This window comes from Gasterosteus aculeatus, chromosome 17 (assembly GCF_964276395.1).
Source record: "Gasterosteus aculeatus chromosome 17, fGasAcu3.hap1.1, whole genome shotgun sequence".
NCBI classification, from domain to species: Eukaryota; Metazoa; Chordata; class Actinopteri; order Perciformes; family Gasterosteidae; genus Gasterosteus; species Gasterosteus aculeatus.
In genome coordinates, this window is record NC_135705.1 from 14,971,943 (window position 1) to 14,997,526 (window position 25,584).

At 42.1% G+C, this 25,584-nt stretch overlaps 1 protein-coding gene and 1 long non-coding RNA gene across 3 annotated transcripts; one reads left to right on the forward strand and one right to left on the reverse strand.

Annotated features, from left to right (window-relative positions):
- Positions 1–3,407: 3,407 nt before the first annotated feature.
- LOC120835849 (uncharacterized) lies at positions 3,408–7,928 on the forward strand. The gene is made up of 2 exons (XR_005714622.2): positions 3,408–3,751; positions 5,837–7,928. It is a non-coding gene; the product is annotated as an uncharacterized LOC120835849 (long non-coding RNA).
- On the reverse strand, positions 7,883–25,582 carry dnai1.2 (dynein, axonemal, intermediate chain 1, paralog 2). Of its 2 annotated transcripts, none has more exons than XM_040205116.2 (20): positions 25,196–25,582; positions 24,964–25,023; positions 24,734–24,826; positions 24,449–24,529; positions 23,949–24,075; positions 23,674–23,729; positions 23,398–23,553; positions 23,175–23,234; positions 22,947–23,075; positions 22,688–22,772; positions 22,449–22,566; positions 22,221–22,264; positions 21,806–22,053; positions 21,472–21,561; positions 21,150–21,222; positions 20,861–20,943; positions 18,614–18,762; positions 18,144–18,243; positions 11,734–11,919; positions 7,883–8,099 (listed from the first exon to the last, which is right to left on the reverse strand). In XM_040205116.2, the coding sequence occupies exons 1-20, from the start codon at positions 25,202–25,204 to the stop codon at positions 7,995–7,997; spliced, it is 2,052 nt and encodes a 683-aa protein (XP_040061050.2). In that variant the 5' UTR covers positions 25,205–25,582; the 3' UTR covers positions 7,883–7,994. The 2 variants fall into 2 exon arrangements, with proteins under 2 accessions (XP_040061050.2, XP_040061051.2); XM_040205117.2 differs by having other exon boundaries at positions 23,683–23,729; positions 25,196–25,578.
- Positions 25,583–25,584: the final 2 nt, after the last annotated feature.

The window sequence follows — 25,584 nt, forward strand, 5'->3', positions numbered from 1 at the left end:
ATTATACTAATAAACAATTTGACCTTTTCTATGTCACATTAGATGTCTAATCAGTTGGCTCCAGACTATTCCACATTTGGCACAATATTCATGTCATATCATATAAAACACAAATCAAAAGATAACATTACATACTAAATATTTGAGATATGTTGCACCTGTTGCCTCTTACACCCCAAACACCACCCTTCTTTTAACCTTTAAAGGATGCTTAAAGAATTATGTACAGAAACCAATGTTGGCCTATTTCTAATTTATTTTCACCCACATTCATTTCGAAAACTCCCCCGAAGTTCAACCTGCTCGGCTGGGAGGTTTTCTTGTAGTTCGATATGTCATAGTAGAACTCTTCAACTTATAGACGATCCCGTCACACGGTCGAGCAGAGTACCTGTATCGAGGTAACGTGTGAAAAGTGTCACATAAGGCAGAGGGGAAATAAAGGGTTCAGATTGGTTCAAGCAGGATGTTCCTGATCCTTTACGTCCAATTTAATTTCATCTCAGTTCTTTCAGTGTTGCTGTTGAGCATCAATCCTTTTGGGCTGTTTTCATGTTTTCAGGGGAAACGATAACCTAACACCTACAATCAGTAAAGTTTTCATTTGTGATTTGCAGGATGTACATTTTCCTTCAGCGCGTATGGAGGTGGAATTCAAAGCAGTGCCTGTGATGAAACAGGCCTGCTGCCAAGTTTCACTCGGATGAATTCGTTTTGGCAGCGATCTTGTACTGTTATCTCCCAATACTCCAAAGGGCAATTTACAGCTTGTTTGTGGTGCCGCCTCTTTGATGTCACACCAAAGCAAAACTCAAGCCAACGAGGTGAAAAATGAAATGAGTGCTGGGATTAGGCGACTTGAAAGCACTTAGTGAGAACACTTTGTGATCAAGGTGGACTTTGTGACAGGAAGCGGATCACCTCGCTACGCAACGAAGCGAGTTGCATGAAAGATTCACACAAACAAAATGAATTAGGTAGTACAGTAAAGTAAATGTACTCATTACACTTTTTCCAGCATTGTGAGACAACTGCGTTTTTTTCTTCTCTTCTAGAACAATAAATGCTATTATTTTCTTGTTGGCATTCAAAGCTTTGCTGTTGTGTTGCTGGCTGCACTACAGCCCAATTCATTTGGAGAGACCACCATGACTCACATGAAGCGCTCATAAATAGGCCACTCAAAACAGCTGCTTCCATTAGCGCAAGATAGAGGCTCCGTGCGTACATATCCCATGACACATTCCTCCCAGGGAGCAGCAGTTTGAGCCGGTTTGAATACGTGAAAGAGGATAACTGTGGGAGTGATGCAGAGCGCAGACGTGCATTCGGCTACAGCCATGATTGAAATGTTTGTTGTAAATACCGATTTGTTCCTGTTTAATAAACTTTTTTTTCAAAATAAGCTGCAGAGGCAACATTGAAAAGGCATCAGCTGTTGCAATGTGTATTGTGTTTAAATGTCACCGTTTGAACATCCAGCAGACACGGAGCACATCAGCATTCACCAGAGTGGTGACCAGCTGCAGATCTAATGCTGTGGCTGCTAAATGCTCCTCTATATTCATTGACCGCCGCCTGTTGTGCAGGTGACGTGCAGCAGGGGAGCTGACTCAGGAAATAGTTTACTGAAAAGCTCTAATTGTATAGAAATTATTTATAGATTCCATTTCAATATTTTGCATTCAAATAAATTAAAAAATGACATGCTATTTTCTATTTTTCATGCTATGTTATCAGTTTCATCTTTTAATGCTGGCGAATAAATAAATCAATGCTTTTGTTTTGGGAACTTAATCCTTTAAAATGTGTTTAAGGCAGAGATTCAACGACAATAAATAGAAAATAAAAGGTTTATTTTCACTACTTTTCTCCCCTCAAACGTCGACTGGCCAATCACAGCTCAGCCTCGGGAAGCGACCCCCTGTGGCTCACAGAATGTGAGGCAATCCTTTCAGATTTCTTTATCTTCAGGCTGCTTTTGTGTATTTGAAACTAGTCATGATGGATCATTATATGTCCGTTTCTGGGACAGTTGGAAGGTAAACAATGTTTTTAAAATGACACGAATGAAAACCAGTGGACATATTTAGGAAAGTATGTTAGTACATCATTATTTCGCCTTGGTACTTGTATGCTTGACATCGATTGCTCACAATGGACATGGAAGGACATCCTTGACATCTGCAATGTTGTGAAGTTTAGTATTCAGTGTAAATTATGCAAATTTCAGCGCTAGCACAAGTTTCATTGGGGTGTTTTTGGCGTTACATCATGCAGTGTTTGTCATGAATCACAGTTCATATGAATAGCTGATGGACGTAGATGACTTTGACATTGCTACCACGGCACACGCACAGTCCACCAGGGAATATGCAGGCTCCTGATTTGTTCCATAAAGCCTGTTAGTCTGCACACATGTTTTACAAAGGTAAATCTAACTCTCCTACACTTGCCAGTAATACTGTTTGTGGCCTATAGAGGGGCCTCAAGCTAAGTGTAATGTACAAACAGTAAACAGACATGGATATGAAGAACAGAAAGTTCTAACAAATCAAACTCTGTCCAGCACACAGAACGAACCATGTCTGTACCGACTCTAAGAAGAACAACGTATTCCAATAAACATTAACATGCAACAATTGATCCACATGGTAGGAATGGACTTTTTAGGCGGGACATTTGCCTGTTGTTAGAGTCTGTCTTCATTTAATTTCTTTAAATTTCAATTCAATTTCAATTTAGATTGAAACCGATCATATATTCAAATTCAACCATCAAAACTCATTTCAGTTCACCCTCCTTGCGTAGCAACCACATGTAGGTTTAAACCTCACAAAGAGCCCATGTTGTGTCACAAGCCCCAAACAAATTGTCTCAGCAACTTGAGCATCCTGTGAGGGAGGTCATTTCCACTGACAAAGTAGAATCATTAAACTGACGCAGACGCCTCGATGAAAAACAACACAGAGTTTTTCCTTTGCAACAGAACATAATGTCCTGTGTGTGTAAACTCACCCCGCACACGCTGCCAGCTGCTTTTCAGCCCGTAAGACAGCTCTGTTCATGATAGTGACATATGATATGTAATATATATATATATATATATATATATATATATAAATAAATATATATATGTGATCCCCTGCCATACAATTGTGCGCAGCTTACATAAGAAAAGGAAGCATCAGGATGGAAGACGCAACAGAAACAACCATAAAACTTGGATGAACGAGGAAAGGTTCTGTACAAACTTAGCTTTTATCATTTGCAAAATGTCTGAAAACATTAAATTGAAGCCTGGGATGGAGCCTTTATTGGGGTTTCTCTCATGACATACGAGAGGGAGCGCTCCTCCCTTTGTTGCATTGTCTTGTCTGACAGGCGGCTCCATCCTCCCCTCACACGCTGCTGTCTGCAGGAGGCGCCCCGAATAATCACATCCAACCCATTCCCGTCTCCCGTACGCTTGATATCACTGCTGACATCGACTACACCCCCTCCTCCTCCCCCTCCCTCCCCCCCCCTCTCTCTCTCTCTCTCTCTCTCTGCTGTCAAAGAGCTCTCGCACCAGCGAGTGTGCGGTCCTGCATCGCCTTCACTTGTGTGCGTAGTGCAGCAGATGAGAAGGGAGGAGGTGAGGCAGAAGACGGAACTGTAACCCGTGTGAGCAGAAACGCAGGATGGAGGATGACTGAATTGCACAGAGGGATATTTACTCAGGGGACAAAGTGTTGGCGGGGCAACTGAGGTAAGTGAGCAACTAGTATGAATCTTCGGCATGTGACAATACACATAACGTGCGAGTCGTAGTGAGCTGAAGTAAACGTCCGGACTGTAGGAAAGATGTTTTTCAGTCCACAGCACTTAAAATGTGAGCTAATTAGACACTAAGTTAATCAACAACACACCAGGGGGGGTCTCGTGCAGTCTGAGTCTCTGGGATTGATGACAAGCCGCTGGAATTTCTTAAAAGTGGGAGGCTCCTCTCCACCCGAGACCAAACGATCTGGGACTTTATCAAATCCCTGCGTGAGCAACCTGGATTAGAGTTGTGGGTGTAGAGAATTCACTGAGGCAGGCAGATCAGACTGATTGAAAAGGAGCAGTGGTCTGGGTGTCATTGTGCTGTCAAGGTTTTTGCTTTTTGTGCGTTAATCACAGAAAGAAACAAACAAGTTAACGGTTGACTGATGTGTAGAAAGAAAAGGATTCAAGTCAGATAACATTGGAGTGATTTACTTCACAAGCTTTTCTCACAAAAAGTGAGTGCACTCGTGCTACTGGTCCCCTTTTTGACAAGGCAGAGCAATTGGGAACTTTTAGTTATTGTACTGCAAATTAAGATTCAAACTCAATAGTGAAAATATTTGTGAAAAAGAAAAGCTGCCTCTCTCGGCGCTGTTGTAGGATATCCTTGTCTCAATTGATTTAGCCATTCACCCACAAACATGATAATCAATTAAAATTGATGGCTTTGGTTGAATACTGAACTTTGCAAATTATTTATTTTAGGGACCAGAATGCACATTGAATGTCAAATAACTCAGATATCTCTAAAATGTCTTTGATCTGTTTCCAGGCTGAGTGAGTACTTATTAATCCAACGGGTCACAACAACAGTAACTCGGAAAAAGTTTTTATGATTGATAAGCACTCTCCAGATGAATACTATTCATGACGGTCACATTAATCCATTGTTAACTATGCACAATACAAGTGCAATTCCAATGTAAATTTATGGGTATGCAAATGTGCTTAATGGAAAACTAATGGGAGTGCATTTTCAGTACTGCAGTACTGCAGATGTTAATTTGAAGGACTATGAAGAAAGATGAGGACCTGGAGTGTCGATGTGTGCAGTATGTGTGAGGATAGTGCACGAGAAACCAAAAATTAAACCAATTACAGAATTAAATTTGATAAAGAATTTGGGTTTTATTTTGGTGAACTTTATTTTGTGAGTATCTGAAGGCTTGCAGTGTAGCAGAGGTGCGTGTGGAAAGAGAAGATGTTTGGGAGGAAGCCAGCATCATACATTTCCAGTCTTAGAATGTGGTTTGGGGCCAATAACAGTGATATTGCTTGTTACTGACATTTTATCAATGAGCATACTTTGATGGGTGACGTGCAGCGATTGAACATGACACGTGAAAATAGGCCTAAGAATATGGGATCACTTTAAATGTGGTTGTGTTAAACTAATTGAATGCACTTCATGGGCTAATCCAAGGAAACACTCATTCTACCAAATACAGCATAGTATCACGATATTTTGTGTGGCGATATTGTATCAATACACGGAAGCCAAGTATCAATCTTTAAGTATATGATTTATACTTTTTGGTCCGAGAATAATAAAATAAATTGCATTTTCAGTCCACTAGGTGGTGGTGTGTTTTATGGTGAGGCCAGCAGAGGTCACAGGCCAGTGTGATTGGGAAGTTGGTCGAAACAAAAATGGAGATACTGGAGAGAGAAAAGAGAAATGCGGCGCTCTGCATGTTTGTGAAGGGGTGGAGCTCCCCCTGCAGAAAAACAATAGGAATTTTTTATTTCAACGAAGGGAAGAAAGAACCTGAGACGTCGTGGCCACGACCCATAGATAACGTAACCAATAACGACCAAGCCAACGCTAAATCAGATCCACCGAAACATCAACCAACACCGGACACACCTTCCCTCGCTCCCTACGCATCTGATGAATGTTACGCTGTTGTAAAATAAACAATGAGAGAATGTAAACTGAGTAACACAAAGCTTGGTTCTACGTCCCATTTCATTCTTTGATTGTGTTCAATTTGCCCTAATCCTTCTATTTGTCCCTATTTTACAGGCCCCCGGAAGCCTCTCTTGGTAATCTCAGAAAATGCCACGAGGCTCATCCGTATGGTGGAGTGGTGGTGTTTCCCCGTAAAGAAGCTGAAGAGGAAAAAGGCGCTTTGAAGTCTTAACATTCAAAGCTGCAGTGAGATGTACAGGCAGGTTTCTCTGCTTCTGTCCAATCGAAATATTCAGCACAACGCAATGTGCATCGTGCCCCTTTTACATTCCCAGTACATATCGACTTTCTTCTCCTCACAACACCATGCATTTAGCTACGTGATGAGAATACACTGAGCTAAGTTCATCTGTGGACAAGAGCAATCAGAATCATACGGATCCAGGCTTCTGCAAATAAGTGTTAAATCAAGACATTGGATATATTGAGTCTCACTTGTTCCATAATAGTGAACTAAAGATCAACACCAGACTCTGCAGACCGGCCTTCATCATGGAATCTGAAGAGAGGATGACAGGCCTGTCCACAGCTGCCATGGTGGCCATAGCCTGCAACACATTCGTCGCCATCCTCCTCCTTCTTCTGTGTCTTATCCTGTACCGAGCCTGCGGGGTCCCCTCCAGCCAAGAGAGGCTGCCGGTGCTGGGCCTGAGTGAAGAAGAAACCCCTCAGGTGAACCAGCACAAGTACCTGTTGACCTCCTGACTGCCGACGGATGAGTCAAATGCAGCGTTGAGAAGCTGGCGAGGGAGCACTGGGACCGACTGCGAGCAGGAATTAGACTTTAGAATTAGATTTTAAACTCAGCTGCCGAGCTGGTGGCAGGAGTGTCGCTGAGCCTCCCGGAGGTAGCGAGGATGGATTGTGGTGGAAGTGAGTGGACTACTTTTCTTATGCAGCTGTCGCTCGTCAGATCGCGTCGTGTGGAGGAACGCTAAATGAGAATGTCTAGCATAGACGCACGCGCACACACACACACACACACACACACACACACACACATATGCATAGGAAATGACAAGGCCACAAAGATGGATGTAGGTTACATAAAGGCGGAGAGAGCGCGACGTTCAGTACACAAAGAGCGGCTGCCCTGTTGCTGGAGGTTTCTAAATATATCTTCTCTGTACTCTCTCCGGGAAAAAAGACAATGCCAGTATATTGCTGAAAACAGGGACTTCAGCCTGCACAGTGTGTGTGTGTGTGTGTGTGTGTGTGTGTGTGTGTGTGTGTCATTGTCACTCATAAAAAAACAGCGATCTGTGAGGCATAGCTCCTTGATGAGGGTGTTACATAAGGACTAGAGAGGCTTAGTCGAGATTTGTGTCCTCTTCAACACGGCCCTCGCGCTGACATCTGCTTGCGGCTGCACGTGACGTCCCACCCGCTCCGGACTGAATCACAGCTCGCACACATCAGTCATGTGGAGTTCTACAGATCACAAAAACAAACCACTGCAAATGATCAATACTTCTTTGTGTGTACGTGTATGGCCTGTGCTTCAGAGTCAACGAGTTGTAGAGTTAGAAGATATAATGTACCACTATGTACATTGTGTATGTACACAATGTAAACTTTAAAATCAGAGGACTCAGAATATATTAGTGTTGATGACATTAAAACAATTGTGTGACTACTGTGTGTAGAATTTAAGATTTCAAACTTCGGGGTAACCCGGGTCAGTGAGTGTGCAGCCGAGGCGCCCCGGGACGGTGGCATCGGACCCATCGTCCGATGGACCCTCCATGGAACTGCTCCACCACGATTTTAGTACCGCATTCCCCGGCTGCAGCCATCTATCCAATGCAACCGGGGAACCGGGCCCCTCCCTTGGTCCTCGAGGGGACTGCCCCAGCCGGTCCACGACGGCTCTTTTTACTTCTGCGTGGATGCGTCTGGCCTCGGGTGGAAGCTCTGGACGAGATGCTAGCATGCTAACACCCTGTTCGCTTGCAGTAACTAACCTTTTAGGTAGCGGAATATAGAATGGGTTTAAGAAATCCCTGCATTAAGAATGAAAATTCTAATGTTGCGTTGTTTAAAATGTATTAAGTACTACAGCATGAATAAATGCATTGATTATTCAAACTGAATCAAATGTAGACATCAGACAAAAAACATTTTTAATAAAGATATAGAAATACAATTTGTTGTTATGTTGATGGCGTTTTACTACAGGCCAGAATACATCTTTCTCTGTGTTGCTGCAACGTTAAGCTGGCAAGCTTTCCTCGGGTTCCCTCAGCAGACTGAGGAGCTTCTCCATCTTGGCTACTTCCACTTCTGTACGCTGCGGCGGATCCTGACCCCTCTTGGCCTACGCACGCACACACACACACAAACAGATGCAAAGAATAAGTGACAGTAATTGTAAATCATATTATGCTTAGCAGGCGCTTAGGGAGACCACCCAGCCTTCAACCAGAGGAGAACACAACACAATCAGACATACGTTGGAATGAATGTTAGGTAAATATCAGCAGAGTGGTGGTGTTAACTCTCTATATAGTAGTTTATTTCCACCCTATGTGATGTTTGAAGACATGAAGCTACTGCTAACAGGATGCTGATTCAATATACCAGTTCCCACTTTTCCAGAGAAAATGTTGAGCTCATCCAGCTGTCAGCCTGCGTACCCCTAAAAAAACATGATACAGAATGGATGATTAGCTGTGGGGAGACTAAGAGGTGTGCGCTCACTCACGGACGGACTCACACGCAAACTCACACTCGGACCAGGTCGCATGATCCTCCTTTTAGGGGTGGTGGTACCGATGGCTCGTTACATTTCCCACTATCTGCTACAATGATATTCCATCATGGCTGCTACGTAATGCTAATCTAACATTCAACATGAGGGATGAAACTACCTTTATGCATACTGAAATATACTTCATATATTTTGGAGTGAAATGTTGATGATGGACACCAGCATCCCATAACGCCACGAACAATACACAGTACAAAAACCTGGTTGCAACAATAAACACTTAAGTCTTCATGAATCTCTCTATTTAGATTATCTACTGTAAGTAAATTGGCACAAAATGTTTTTTTAATAGATTTATGAATAGAAGTGACTGACTGACCTCAACTCAGTAGAGAAAAATGAAGGGTGACATCAACTTGTCCTCTGAAGCTTGAGAACTGTAGATTGGTATTGTGTTATAGCGGTTTCAACGTTTCAAATGGATACAGTGAGTGGGTTGATCCAGAGAGACAGACGTGTTCCCAAAACAAATAAGCATCAGATCTCGCTGCAGCATAATATCTGTGCCATGATTAATGATCCAATAAAGCTTCCTCCACAGTGGAGAGGAAGGCTGTCCAGGTACAAACCGTCACTTCTATTGAATACAACTGCAAAAGTGAGCATAACCAGAAAATATTGTCTTCTCTAAAGACGTCAACATGTGTCCTGATTTATTTTCTTAATTTCTTTCTCGCTTGCTAAACACAGCAGTGAAATCCCAAACTTGTTCTTTCTAAAAGTAATAGGAGACAGGAGGGCCCATCTGCATCGTAAGGCCCAGACTGCCGTGTCTGCTCACTTTCTAGCATTCGTGAACACAGATATTCTGTATCCGGGGAGACGTTTGGGATTAGTAGACAATTACAAAATATTGCACAATGCTTCTTTTATGTTGCCACAAGAGAACACACAGGGGTCATCTGTGGTCATCTAAAAATGATGAACACTTCCATAGTTGACTACAATAAGCACTTTCGGTTGCCTAATATGCATTGTGTGAATTGTGAAGCGCTTTCATATAAAGTGAACTCTGCATAAACTCTATTTCCCTTTAACTCAGAGACAGCAGACAGTTGTTTCAAAACCACAGACCCTAAACGAGAACTCCACATCTCCACAGACACATCTGTGTGCATCAGGCACGCTACCTGTCAACCTCATGCTTACAACTAGGAAGTAACAGCTCAATTCAGCACAACAGCGAGCCCTCACCCTCTAAAATAAGTACTTTCTGTAGTTAATTCTGTTTTCTGACACTTGACAGAGTTACGACTTTTGACCTCTCATTTGGGAAACCGCAATCAAAGAATTCCTTTTGAGGTCAGCTACAAGTGGTATTGTGCCAATAGTGTGAGAAGGTTAATTGGCCACCATGTCCACTGTGCAGGTTTTAAAGGGCTGCCGGGCAATTTTACAACTTACTTTTACTAATAATATATTCCGCTGGATGTTGTAGCCTGATTCGTATTTGCCACACTATATTCCACTGTCACTGGCAATTAACTATGTAATTACTCCCGAAATTGTTTGCTTTAGAGTTACAGCCTGAGGTTGCTAATGAGGTAGCACTGTATGTGTATGCGTGGACAATGCCGTGCTCTTCCAAACTGGGTTCATTGTGAGTAGTTGACCAAGAATTGTTCCTGTGTGTTAAACTAAATTGTGCCACGAAGAAGATGTGTGACCAGCACAAAGCAACACAAAAGAAAAGGCTGGAGAGCTGCAGGACTGACTCTGAAGAGGCGCTGATTAAAGTGTTGTGACTCGGCGGGCCATTAGGTTTCCTCCTGCGTTTAGTGGGGCCGCTGTGATTACGCCACTGCTCATTTACCATTGTCACTTGGTGGAAAATAGCCTTCAGTGACTCATCTATTGTAAATGGAGGAGAGTGGAATTTGGTTTTACTGTATAGTGTATATAACAACTTTGGAAATCCATCATTTCTGTTGGCTTTCTTTTCTTTAGGATTATTTCCCCCATTGTGTCCTGTGATTTATAGTCTAGCTGGTTGTATTTTCGAAAGACAGGAAGATGACTGACAGATCCACAACCTTGTACAGAAACCGGCCTTTAAAACCACTGGGCTACCAGCAGTTGATTTGCAGTACCATTTGTATGTAATGACAATGACAATGTATGTTCTGCTGCTCCTTTGAGGGATTTTTACTAACAAGCTCATTAGATTACAAAGAATTATCTAATTTGCTGCGGCTGATTGCTTACTGGCCTAAATGACAAGGGAGAGAATAATACAGGCGATTAGTGATTCTAATGATGACCTGCTGAGGAGGGGGGAGAACAGTGTTGTTTTGATGAAATAAGCTTGAGGTCAGGACTTCACTGATACTGAACAGTAATACAAAAGGAGGACTTGCATGCACATCATTCTCGGACACGATGGCATATGGGGAGTTTAGAATGTTATCAGGTGATTGATTGGCATCATCAATGGTCATTACTATCAAGGAAAAGGTAATCACTAATGCAAGGAACTTTGTGTTTCACACAAGACTCAACCAATTGTGTACAAGGGGAAAGTCCTGTGGATGTTTGAACGATGCATCGCCACTGACCACCTTCCTAAATGGATTTTGTCCCAGCCTCCATGAAGACCTTTTATTAGAAGCAAATTACATGTAGTGGCCAAGCAGTGGAATTATATATCCACTCCACTTATATATCCTAAGCCGTCACTTAAGGACATTGGAAGGGAAAAACATCAGTTTCCTATACACTTACACTGGTAAACAGACCTTTGTAACTTGCAGTACATCAACCTCTCAGTAGTAAAACACAAATACAATTCAGTTCGTCTTCTTGTCTTTGTATCTGTGATCAAATACCCGCAGGCGAACCGGCGCTGATAATGCCTTTTCAATCCAATGCCTGGACAACCACACAATCGGCCATTCAAATGCCGTGGCATGCAGAACTCACGTCTCCACAGTGCTGAAAGTAGCAGAACATTTGGTACTAAATTTGTAATGTGGACGAGCTCCATTCCTTTGTGTCAATAGAGCCTTATTATGAAGAAAGAAAAAAAACATGCAGCAGTAAAGCAGCTGCATTTGGAAGGATGGGTTTATTTTCTCACCACTCATAGCCAGGCTTAGAACAGGCAGAGCTTTTGTGGTACTATACTTCAAACCATTGTGCCGGGATGGAAATTCCCTCTCTTGCAACTTGATCTGTTTCTTACCTTTGGTTTCTTGCGGAGGTTAGGGGAGAGTTTGAGGCTGATGACATTGCCTCGGTCATCACCCACTATGAGGAGAGGATAGATGGGATTGAACTCGATGTGAGTCAGCTCGGTTTTCTTTTTGACCACCACTGCCTGCTTGCAGATTTCCTCATATTTGTTGATGTTGAGGTCAAAGACATGAACCTGAAAAAGATGAGCAATCAAAAGAATGATTTTTTTTTTTACATTTCCGACCGACCGAACTGAGATTTGAAAAGTTTCCTTTCATTGTTAACACTGACTGATCTATCAGACCTCCAAATTCATGAGGGGCCAACGTGATCTCCAAAACCTGTTCGTAAAAATGTATACGAAAATCTTGAACATACAAATTTGTAACAATACATACGAACTGGCGGTGGTTAACCACGCCCCTTGAGTGAACAACATGGCGGACCATGTCGGATTCTTAAGTGAACGTCTCTCCGCCATGTTGGATTTTTTGAGGGGGTTAGGGTTAGTATTCTATTCTTACAAGTTAACATTGATTTCTCGTTAAAAATGCAATCATAACACGTTTATTTTACATCGTTAGACTTCACGAAGTGTGTTTACGGGGTGCAGGTCCCCGTTCACTTTGAATAGGGGGACGTCATCAGTTGCAGTCCATATTTATTTAGTATGTATCACTACGAATTTATATGTTCAAGATTTTCGTATACATTTTTACGAACAGGTTTTGGAGATCAGGCTGGAGGGGCAGGGGGCGGGCTGAATGCTCATCATCTAATATATGCATAATTGTAATGGACGCTGTAGAACGAGCGGCTTTGCGCAATACATCTTCAGTCTGGACGTGACATGTGGGTCTCCTCTCCGCGCTGACTGCGGCTGGGACTGCTGCGCGAGCCGTGAGGCTCCTGTGAGACTGAATCGCTGAGCTCAGGACAGTAACTGCAGAACTGTCTTCAAATTTGTTGTCCTAACACATTTTTTATAGTTAAGGCAACAAATACCTTTGAAAAAAGTTGAACTAACTCAAAATGTTAACTCTACTAATAAGTAGTGTAATCCACTGAAACCTTTAAGTAGAGAAAACCGCACCCTCAAAAGAGGAAGAACATAAGTTTCTCTTTTTCTTTACTTTGTACGTTACAATAAATCGCACCCTTTTCTTGTGCAGCTAGACGTGTATCCGAGTCCGGTGATTACACCCACACCCGTTGGTTTCCACAATACATATAGGGTACATTGCTTTTTGACACAGTTGTTGTTCTTTTTGTTTAGATACCTATTTTTCACATTTCATTTAATTGACATTTTACTTATACCTAAATCTTAATTGAGTAAGAATGACCTGCTGTAACAATGTCTGTTTACAAGTGTCCAACAAAGGGAGAAACACTTGCTAACCGCCGTAAAAGCACAAGGAGAAGAAGAGGAGAAATAGAAATACTTTTTCCACTGCGCATGTGCACGTCTGCAGGGGACAGCGCATCACAGCTCCAGTGTTGCTGCAGAGTGCCGTTCACTTCATGCATAATACCATGTCAGACTATTTTTATTCTTGACTAGTTAGTCAAGAGGGTTAACATTAACAACGTAACAGACTTTTCACGTAACTTCATGTGTATTCATTTAACGATGGCGATCCGAGCCTTGCGGTTTGGCTTTAGGGAACATAAAATGTTCAGTGTTGTTTTCAATCAAAAAAGAACACATAATTTCAAGTTCCTCAAATTTAATATGAGTGTTCTGAACTTAAGTACCCGAGTAGATGTGATTATCAAATGCAATATTTTGAGTAGAAGTATATTAGTAGGTCTGAATAATGATAATGTTATTCAGTAAGTTAGACAAACGTAGGATAGCACTTCTTATCAATCTAATCTATATATTAGTTGAATATACTTAAGTTAAGCAACTACTAAGTACTAAGTATACTTGAGTATTCTCAACTTTTTTTAGTTCGAGTTTAGAGTGCAATAACACCAAAAAAAGTTGCTAAATTTCTCACATCACCCTTTCTCATTGTCTCACTCCTATCTCAGCAATGCTGGTTTCTCCCACTTGCTGGCTTTTTATTCTCACTCATCCTGCCCCCCTTTTGCTCAGAGAGAAGCCTCCTCCTCTGAACGAGGGCTTTCTATGTGCAACAATTTGCTAGCCATCCTTCCCGCCTGAAACTAAACCGATTCTACATTATCACCCACCATCTCACACAACACATACTCTACAAGTAAAGGGCTTTTCATTGAGGGAATTGAAACGCCCTCATTTCTTGCTAGGTTGCGTGCGACTAAGATGGGTAAGAATGCCCCCTGGGAGGTTTCTCGGCAGGGACAGCTGAGACTCCACCTATCATTCAATATTGCTGTACAAAATAGATGATACAGGTTTCATTATTGTACTAACTGTAAATACATCCCTGTGAAAGTACTACAGTAGTAGAAAGAATAGTACAGACACAGTAGCATCAAGATTTGACTGTTATGAAATACAATAAAATCACAACACAGGTGCAGAGGTTAAGGAAAGGAGAGGATGAGGGCAAATACAGGCTGGTAAATTGTGCATTGGCATGAAACCATGCTTGCACCATTTGAGCTTGGTGGAACCTAACATTGTCCCACACAATGACATCGGTGACACCATCAGCTCTACAGACCTGATCTAGCTCATCAAGGAAGGTTACAAGGAGAGCGGCATTATAGGAGCCCTGCGCCCTACCACACCATCTTGGTGTTGGCACAATTGGACAAGTAATTACAAGGCCTGCAGCATGGCCTGAAAAAGTGGTACATGGGACTGTAGAAACAGTGTGATAGAGAATAGAAATAGAGAGATAGAGAGAACAGAAAATGTAGTCCAAAAGGTTTATTGTTGGACCATACGATCCACGACTTTATGGGCGGGCGGGCGATGTATGTATGTATGTATGTATGTATGTATGTATGTATGTATGTATGTATGTATGTATGTATGTGTGTGTCTGTGTGTGTGTCTGTGTGTATGTGCGCGTGTCTGTGTGTGGTGTTATAACATTACACTGCAGGATTCCTGCCGAAACTCATGGAATGTTTGAATTTCTTCCAGTATGAGAGTTTCACTTTCTTCTTTCCCTCAGAGTCTTTCAGCACGTCCACGTTTGGTGAGTGGAGGTTTTCCTCAGTCTGGCTGGTCTCGGCATTGGTCTCCCGCTCCTTGTTGGTTGAGGCCAGTGGTTCGTTCAGGCCTTCCAGGTGTTTAAAATATGTCTTCTTCTCAGAGGCGTCGTCCTCCAGGGTCTAGATCTGTTTCTTCATGTGGTGAACCAGAAGGTCCTTCTCTGCCATCAGCTGTTTTGTGGCTTCCAAGTCCTCCGACATACTTTTTACTTCAATCATTAACTCCATTTCATGGCCCTGTTTGGTCTGAAGTTGTTCTTTCAGGTCCTCCAGGTCTTTGAAATGTGTCTGGTCATTCTCAGACAAGTTGTCTTTCAGGGTGTTGATGTCGAACTCCAGTGCCACGTGGAGCTTGGTGGTATGAGCCAGGATACTTGAGACGTGCTTATGTTTCAGGTCGTTCAAGAATTTTACACCATTCTTTTCTGTTTCAGAGGCGTTGTTTTTAAGGGTGATGATTTCAAACTCCAGTGCCACCACCTTCTTTTCAAGAGCCTCCTTCTCGCTGATTTTGTCCGCGTGCTCTTCTTCGTGGATCTGGTTGGACTTAAGCTGAAGTTTCAGCTGCTCAAGTTCGTCAAGGAGAGTTTGTTTTTCCTCCCTTTTGAGCTGAAGCTCTGCTGAGAACTTATGCTCAAGGATTACATAAGATGTTTTCATGTTCTCATATTCCATTTGAAGGTCCTTCTTCTTTTTAGTCTTGATAGTGGTGCGAGCCTGGCTAGCAATCCCGAAGGTGATCATGGCCTCTGGGTTACTGGCCCTCTTGAGTCTCTCCATCTCCTCACGGGTTGATGAACATCTCTTTCAGGCCCTTTTGGCGGGCCAGCTCCTCTCTGCACTCCTGTAGTTGTTGGAACACAGAGCTGCTTGCGTTGGTGTCTGGGGCGGCTTGGACATACCAACTCTGCTGCCTTGCTTGGCCCTGGTTGGGGTTTTACTGAAATGTTTGTTTTAGGCAATCTGGATACTATAATTTAACGTTGCAATTAGGACTAAATATTTGATGATTTCTTGAGTCAGTGTTCCCACTAGGAATACCACCCAAACTAATGCTCATTCACGCACACTCAACCACTGATGGCACAGCTTTGGAGCCTTTTGTCATCCAGTATCTCGCCAATCCCCACTTTGACACGTGGACGTGAGTCGCTGTGGAACCAACAACCAACCCCGAATAGAGGACGACCCGTTCTACTTTTCAGCCAGAGCCCGTAGTATACTTGATTGCATACTTACACTGTCAAATATATTCATTTTAAATCAATTTTAGAATATTGTTTTTTATACTATTATTTGTATTGCTTTAGGTTGATGTTGTTGTCAGATGAGAGTGATAAAGCTAGCATGAGCTGATGTAGGTTTTCTAACTAAAACATGGATGACCGCATGTGCAGAAAGTTACAAAGAGCTGCACAGTGAGCAGATATGGATTGGGAGTCTAATCAACGGAGGATAGGCCTGGTCCTTTCATTATTTCACCCCGACACTCTTATTTCCTCATTTGTCAGTTCAGATGGAGAGGCAGGGACAGAGAAGATATATTTGTTTCACTGCGAGTCAGTGCCACTTTTACACCTCAACTTGAAAGGCAAGTCATTATCATGATGAACACATGTACGCACGCACGTATGAGCGCACACTCACCCACACACACGCACGCACAAAAAACACGTACGCCACCGTGTCTGTGAGATTTTGCAGTGTGACAGCAGCAGCAGCAGGTCAGGTTTTCATCAACAGAAAATACACGTCAAGGGGCGCACAGCTCACGCTGAGTCACTCAAAGCTCCACCAGGCATAGAAAACAACAACGTGCTGAATAGAATCAGCAATCCTGGGGGTTGGAATATACTCACTATCATCACTCACGATGATCTCAACAGTGACTGTGGAAAGTCTAACAATATTCTTCCATTCTTTAAAATGTGACAGCGACCATAGAGCAAGTTTAGCCTAAACTATTAGTGGATCCAGTCAATTCCGCACAGCCCTCAGTGCCATCCCTTAGTTTAAAGATGACATTTACTACTTTGAAATGTGGCATCACACCAAATAGTAATATAATATTGATGTACAATCACTAGCTGGCGTCAACGGGTTAAAAGGCTTTTTTTAAACCTTAAATCTCAATGAAAGATTTGAGTTTAGCACAAGGAGGAAAAAAAGGACCAGTACACTGACCTCGATCGACTCCAATTTAATAGTCTTGGTCCTCCTGCTGTAGCGGATATTGTACTAGAAAAATGTATGCCAACTTATGAGCTCTAAATGAGTTTCTTTAATAGCTGCTGAAACTGCCAGTATCTTAGAATAAATGACTAGATGTGCTTTCCACGAATGTTGTTTCATGTTGTACGTGTTTAAGATTGAAAAAGAACTGCATTATTTATGTGAAACTTAACTACATCTATAGTTGTGCCTTTGTAAAAAAAAATCCGATGTTTCCTCTCTTCCATAACTAATCAGAACTGATGTTTGGTTGTGAAACAATTTGCATAATCATTGATACACTAGAGTATGTATTATATAATGGCCGGCCTCAATTTGCCATTGGAAGGGACGGGAACCCCCCCCTCACACACACACATACATATACATATACACACACAAACACACACACACACACACACACACACACACATACGGTGTGTCTGATATTGCTCGGCTCTCATTTCCTTTTCATCATTCTCACACAAATCCACTTGGCACACTGGACAGGAAATGTGTCAGACGCAACACTCGGACGTTCATAGCGGGGGGCAGGCTGGTGCGAAGACAAACAGGTGGGGACAGCTCGCTGCCAAACTTAGAACATTTGTGGAGATAAGCAACACTGGCTTCAAGGATATTACTGGCAGCAATCACTGACCACTGGCAGGGTAGGAACCGCCTTTGTCTCAACAAACCGTGTCTGACAAAACGCCATTGCCTCAGAATATTCTGCATTCATTTGAGGTTCAGCATATGAGCGTGGCAAGGGTTTAGGCAGCTGAGTCTATGAGCCTCATAATGAAGTGGGATGATGGTGCAGCACTTCACCGTCAGTCAGATAAGTGTTGAGTCCTCGTCATATTAGCAGATGTGTGCTGATGATAATCAGCGAATGCATCCTACATGCTATATATAGCTCTGAGATGGCTGTACAGTCAGCATACATCACATGGAGTCAAACAAATCAGTCAGAAATCATGCACCGTGCTTTGAACTAGATTACTGCTGACGAGATACAAAACGTCTAAAGTTTAGGTGAACACTTACCTTTCCATCTGTTGTGACAGCAGCAAATATAGTAGAGGAGTATGGAGCCCAGGCAACATCACCAACAGGTACTTTCAGATCAAATGTGAACATTGGAGTGCTGACAAAAGACACAGATTCAGTCAGACAGGATATCTGTAACTTTCCGTTACATTGAATGTAAAACCTATGGGAATCAGAGAAAGATCAATTCCATATAGACAGATGTATCTGTCGTCTTCTTACCGACAGGTACTAACTAAAAAACTAAAATATAAATATACTTTATGCGTGTCACGCACTAACACACACGAACAAGCCCTTTCTATTCACCCGACAGTTTCATGGCGACTGTAACGCAGAGCGCCGCCCTCCTCTTTAAAGACACCCGGCCCACAAGCCAATTATAAAGACAAAATAGAATGATTGTTATAGCTTTTATAAAGTAAAGAGTTTGTAGAGTGATGCAATATCAGTTTCAGCTTTCTTACTTGATGGTATGGTCCCAGATCTTGATGGTCCAGTCCGAACTGCAAGAGATGAAGACCTTTGGGTGGAAGTGGTTCCACTTTATAGCATCCACTGCCCTGCTGTGGGCGTCATACGTCTCCAGGTACTTGCTGGAGTAGGTTTTGGAGCACTAATGGGAGTAAAAGAATAAAGAGGCTTATCTGGATGTCCGTATGACTTGACAAAGGTACTTCCAGTGAGTTATGAACCATTTACACAGGCTGAGTAGTAGTAGTAGTAAACAGAGGAAAAATAAGGACATAACTTTTAACTTGAATCTTCTCTTATTTTCTAAGGAACATTTAAGAACTTCATTGAATTATTTCTTGAGAGTGCTTTGTTTGTCTGGGAACGTGAGAAACAGCTGGTAGAAAACTCTTGCTGTGAAATCGGTGGGGGTGACAGTTTTAACCAAAGAGACTAATGTCAGCTTCTGTGCTTCAACGTTGAAATGCCCAATAAATTCCCAGTTGGTTTGCAAAAAGCAAGAAAACACCTGCAGAGCTAGCTGGACGGGTCACAATAACAGGACGACTAAAGATAAAACAGCTCCTAGCTTGTGTTGCACTTCCGAAGCACTGACAGTTTGTTTCCTACAGCAAGGTGAAAGGTTTTTAATCTGCCCTCTCCCAGGGTTTCTGTGCCACTAAAGCTTGAGGTGACAGACAACACAATTTATCACACATACCGGGTGTGTGTCCGCCCATATTCAATTCCTTTTTTTGTGTGTCCTTATAGGCAGTGTGTTTCTAATCCTCAGCCATCGTAGGGAGTAGACAAATCATTCACCTGAATTGTGTTCCAAGTCACAGAGCATCCAGCGTGCAATCACAAATGCTTCAGAAGCGTCTGATTAACATTAAGTCTGACGAGTAAGAACCATTTTCTCAGTTAGAAATTCTAGAGTAATCTTTGCCTGATATGAGAAGAAACTGCCAAAGGTTTTTTTTTTCAACACAGAGACACGCGTGACTAATGACAGTCACATGTTTTAACCCTTTAAATACTATTTAAGCACCATCCCATCTCTCCGTAGGTCCCTCCCCTCTTGTCTTGTATGAGCGGGACTTTGATTTGAAAATAGGAGGTGAGGAAAGCAATCAAGGAGACACGTTAGCCTTTTGAAAAGCAGGAACTACCACAGAAGCCGTTTTGACTTCCGTCCCTCCTTTCTTCTTCACTCAAGCACTAAGTCTTATTATATAAACATCGCCGATTTCAATTATGTTTGCATTGGTCAGTGAGCTTTTTTCCCCAAAAAACAATTATTCTATGACTCATAGACTTCTATGAGGGTCTTTCTGCCAATGGTAACAAGAACACAAGGAAACTACCATCTGCCTGATGGTAAGTAACACAATATTTCTTACTTGTTAGTGCAAGCCCAGCACAATATCTATAAGTGCACCACAAGCAAAACCAGTATCAGTTTTTCAGGGCAGATGGTCAGAGGAGTTGTTGGGCAAAGGGCCTAGTACATTTTATTACTGACACAGCCTTTACAGCCTGTTAGGCCCAGGTGAATTAGATTAGCTGACGACCCTCCCAAGCCTGCTGCTACGGTCATTAAAAACAGTCCTAGTTGGACGGGAAAACCAAGCTTCCATCGGAATGTTCACCCAACTAAAGATATTATCTCGATTCAAGGCTGGTTGTGTCCGTCCTCTTTGGTTGGTTCCTTTGTTAGTGATCATTTACATGAGTGACTCCACTGGTGGTCCTCTGGATAATTGATACAGTGCCATCCACTATCGCTGTTGGTCTGGCACTGGTTCTGTCTTGAAGGGTTTTTAATGGGAGCCAGGACAAGGTAAAACCACCACATGGTTGTAAAATACTACCAAAGAACTGCATATTGACTCTGAGACTTCAAACGGGGGAATGAGGAGGACAGCTAATTAAGAGACCTGTGCTCAATTGACTAAAACGTTATTTTGTTGAAAGTACACCATCTGCTAAAACAGCTTACGATCAACATCAACACATGGTGAATGTAGCACACAATATGGAACTGGGACACATCTGTATTAGTACCGGATTATCTCCAGAAAGTTTCAAATATCTAATGAAATCTAATTTCCATTACCTGTGTGTTTGAAAATCTAAAATAAATAATAATACATATTAGACTGAATGAAAACCATCTGGTGAGTTAAAAGTACCTCAATGAAGTGTTTTCATTGCCAAATGACAGTTGATAGTTGACCCAGACTACGGTCAACACATACCTTGTGTATTTTGCCCTCTCCTGTGCCCACAAGGAAGAGATAGTCGATCTGTTTATGGAAGTCCAACGATGTACCACAGGCCACTGTGGACAAGGGGCATTGAGTACTTAAATTAGACACGTACTGTTACAGACCGGCCGGGTGCACCAGGCTCAGGAAAATCTGACCTAATGTCGGGTGACATTTGATGTGAAGCCCTTTGAATGAGTAATATCTGTTCAGATGGTATTTCACGGCATACATTCTTACATATATTTACTAAATATGTTATACGTAATGGAGATCTTACAGATGCCACGCTGCTGTGCACTTTCTGGTCCCGCCAGAGACCGTCGGATAATGTCTGTAAAGACCAGCTCATTCTGCAAACATGCAAACACACTTTGATGCAATAATACATATATAGTAAAAGCAGGCTAATTGTAGAAACTGACACAATCAAATGAAAACGACCGTAAACCATTGCAAATGTGAGCTAAATAGGATGGAATTAGCCTGAAAATTTGTGTTAAATTATTATACTGTACTATTATTAGTGCTATTTAACATGAAAATAATAGAAGATTATCTTAGTTAAAGTGAGAATAAATAAATCAAATGGCTCAGCTAACCTTGACGAGTGCCCAGGAAACAACTCGGCCATCGGATGACACGGAACAGAAATTGTGTCTGTCGTCCATGTCATTTTTCTGCCAGCAGACCTGAATCAGAAAAAGACAGAATAAATCTACTGAAAAAATCTCTCACCTAACATGACATTCCCTGTCAGGATATTGTAACTCGTTGTGTTGCCGCATACACTTCCAACTAGCTGAGCTGGGGAACTGGGGTCTCAAAATAAACTTCCAAGTAAGCGCACAACAGAAAATATTGCAAGGGTGGAGTGACTACACCTAAATACACACCCTGAACTCACACCACATCTACCTCGCCTCGTCCTCTCACCTGCCAGACTGGGTCTGTGTGCTTGCCAGTCTTTACTGTGCTCTTGTACACAGGCTCCGATCCCTCCCTCTTCAGGTTGTAGACAGCCACACAGCCATCATAGAAGCCCACCGCCGTTAGGTAGGAATGCTGCTCGTGGATGTCCAGGCACATTACCCCAGAATCTGTGGGGTAGATGCGCTCTGGAAAGGCAGAATTCTTCAACGAGTAGAATACGAGCATTCCACGCCCTTGGTAATTGAAGTCGTCTGGCCAGCAGAAGGAGACAGAGAAGAAGAGACGGAGAAATGGCTAGGTCAATAATAAAATGTGCTTCATTAAAGTTCTATCATTTAAAAAAGCTGATAGTGACAATTGAAATAGTCTCAGATATGTTAACATAACTTATCCCTTTGCTTTTACACTGCGTACTTACACGATCCCATTCCCACAGCAAATAGATCCGGATATTTCTTATTCCTGTTGAGGACAGGTGAATCAATTAGTCATTTGAGAGATTTACAACCCCTAAAACACTGATAAGGGGGGTTTACAATAAATGGCAACTCTACATATTGGGGGAGTTGCAACTATATATTCCGTGCAAGAACAAAAATGAACATCATTCTCGTCAAAGGTGAACAGGGCTCTTGAGCAGACCTACCAGCAGAGGGCTGTGACGGATAGTCCTTTTGCTTTGTCATACTGAAACTTCCACAAGGGGAGAAGAGTGCCCTCCTGCCCCCTGAACTCATCGGATCCATCCTCAAAGTATTTGAAATCTGAAATGGCATTAAGTGGAGCAGGGAGGTGAGAAGAAGAGTCTTCTCTCTGTAGCAACTCGAGTATCAAATAGGATTATAGTGTGTCAGTGTGTCACTTGAGAGATGTACTTGAGCATACCTTGTGCAATGTCATCAAAAGTATTCTGATGGACCATTCGTTCAAGGATCTTGGCCCCTTTTCTTACTTTGGTGATGTCATCGTTCTGTAACATAAACATGAGATAATGATTTGCCTATATCATAATACTGTGGCCAATGTGATGTTATTGTAAGTCCAAGTGAGTCAACAGTATAATCACATGTGACTGTGATAAGAAACTAATACTATATACATTATTATGTCAAATGAGGTAAGAAAAGTTGAGGACTCTCTTCACCGCAGTTTCTGTCAGCATGGTTTTATTCCTGCTTTTGTCAACATCTTTCCTCAAAGTTGGAGCTTTTTGCTTTTCTTTGTTTTTTTCTTGTTTCTGCAGCTCCATTACATAGGCATCATAGATCTCCCACTGCAAAGAAAATACAGTTATTACAGTCAGCCAATGTTAATAGAAATATTCACCATTGCTCAATAGTCAGAAAACACGCCTCGGCAAAACATTCAGTACCTGACTAACAGTGGCACCAAAGACGCTGCGTGGAGGAGGTTCAGTCTGGCAGCTTATTTCCTGCAGCAAAATAAAAATAACATTAAAACTCATGAAGCACTACGCTATGAAAATGTTATTACACATTCATCGTTTTATATCTTTTATACTATCTAATAATTTAAAAACTACTCTTTAAAATTTTATCCATCCTACTACTCCCTATAAGAAGTTTACTTCTTACCCTGGGTGGGTTGTTGAGAGTCTGGGAAGCCCTCTCACAGAAGTTAAACTGGTTAGTAGCTTTTTGCTCCTTCATCCCAGTTTTGGAGGCAACGCTGTCTGGTCTGTCCTCTTCTCCCACTTCATCCACTTCCCTTCCACCCTCTTCAGGTAGGGCCTGTGTTAAGCCATAAGGAGCGATCAAGTGTTTCCGCTTAAGTTACACTCTTGTTCAAAGTAAAATATTCTGTTCAACACGGACAAGTGCTGTGACATTAGATCGACACCACAGTTTTACCAGGTTTACCAGCTCCTCCTCATCAGCTTCTGCTCCAGTGTTGACTGTTGCCGGCTCTGGACACATTAGAGATGTTAAATCATGACTTTTAAGAAAGTGACACCTTGTGGCCCCTATTATGTACTGCACCAGAGAGGAAAATCAGTTTTAGTGCTAAAAAACACCATGGAACACAGCATGCACTTGTTATGAGAGAATAATATGTTAGCTTTGGATGTCTAATAAAGTGTAACTGTGACCTGTAAACACAGAATGCAGCATGTTTCTGTAGGTACCATTAGCCAGAATCTCCTTGGCCCTCAGTCTACGACCCTCATCAGAATCTATGTGCACGAGATTTCCTTCCATCTCAAAGAGAACAGCCAACTGATCCACAGCGCTGGTGACCTTGAAGGAACGTTCCTGGGATACACAATGAGCAATGACGTGAGGAATAGCGAGCAAAAAAAACTCTCAGTTTTGTTTGATTGTGGTTAGACGAGAAAATAAGAAAACATATGTTAACTATTCACTTATTTTGTATCAAGCATAAAAAGAAAAACAGGAACATTGTTTGGGAATAGCTTAGAGCACGTATACAAACTCGCGGCCCGCAGGCCAAATCTGGGCCTGGGCGGCACGCCGCCGCTGATGACTTTGCTATTGTGAGAATTACAGAACGGTCCTCACGCATGCACGGTGGCTTCTGCTTCTTTTATATCAATTCGTACGGCAGTAATTGATGAATCTATAGTGAGTGTTGTAAAGTAATACAACTGGATATAGCTTTTGTTACCTTGAAGCTGTAGTGGACAATATTTTGAGGAGCATGTGGGTTGTTTGCAGTCAGGGTCCTTGTGATTTCCTCTTTCAGCTCCTAATGATACCATTATTATAAAGCAGAGCACATCATAGCACAGGTTACACTTACCTGAATAATTTGGTCACGGTGTTGATTGCAAAAGTAATAACCAAAAGATGATGATGGGAATTATTCTAGTTAGAATTAAGCAACAGCAGCTGTGTGAGCCAACAGCCCTCGACATGTCAGTCATAAACTAAAGCAATGAAGATGTCTTACAGCCTCGGTGAGCTCCAGCTGATCCGGGGGCTTGATAAGTGCTTTCCCATAAGAGACCCGTCCACCACCGGCATCCACTGCCTCCTCCTCATCCTGTAATAATCAAAGTCAAGCTGTAATAATGAGGTGTTTCTCATTCTTCTGAATATTGCAGCCAAACGACAAAACTTAGAACTGCCATTTCTGGGATCTGGTCACAGGTTTGAGATTTGGAAGTGAAGTGCACCCACCTTTTTTTTATTTTTGTTTGACTTCGGACCAGGTGGAGCTACCTTCTGAACAGTTGAGGCCTGTGTGAAAACAAATGAAACCCAGCTATGTTGTTACATTAATACGAATATTACTTCACCCCTACGGTGACTGAACAGCAACTGTTAAGTTAGCAAAACACGTCAGGTGACGGTAACTCATTCATAACGGTCGAAGTTAGCAAACCTTAAACGAAAATGGCATTTAAATTACCTTTCTCATTGTTGCTCCAACTATATGCTTTGAGAACCCTTGAACAAATTGTCCGTTTTAATGTCTTAACCACAATTTAGTTTAGATATATTGCCTCGTCAACCTCAAATAGTCAACGCTAGCTGAAAGTAGCAGGAGAGCGGCTCTTCTGAAGCCTCCCGCTGCTGTGTTTAGGTTACCAAGACAACCAGTAGTCTCGGCCAGTCGTCGGGGTCCAAAGATATGTTCTAGTTTACAACATTACAATTATTCAATTTAAGGTAATGCGAATTGAAATATTATATAAATACAGATTAAAAAAAATGTTTAATTCGTAAAACATTTCAATTCGACGTCAATGCACTAAAAGACTTCCCTACGCATTTAATTATGATCTCCTCTGTGATTGG

What these genes read in the sequence shown, in the direction of transcription:
- dnai1.2 (XM_040205116.2), bottom strand. An exon ending in CCATGCTGACAGAAACTGCG is followed by an intron (nt 22,773 to 22,946) that starts GTGAAGAGAGTC and finishes TTTATGTTACAG; the next exon opens with AACGATGACATCACCAAAGT. An exon ending in ACACAGACCCAGTCTGGCAG is followed by an intron (nt 21,562 to 21,805) that starts GTGAGAGGACGA and finishes TTTCTGATTCAG; the next exon opens with GTCTGCTGGCAGAAAAATGA.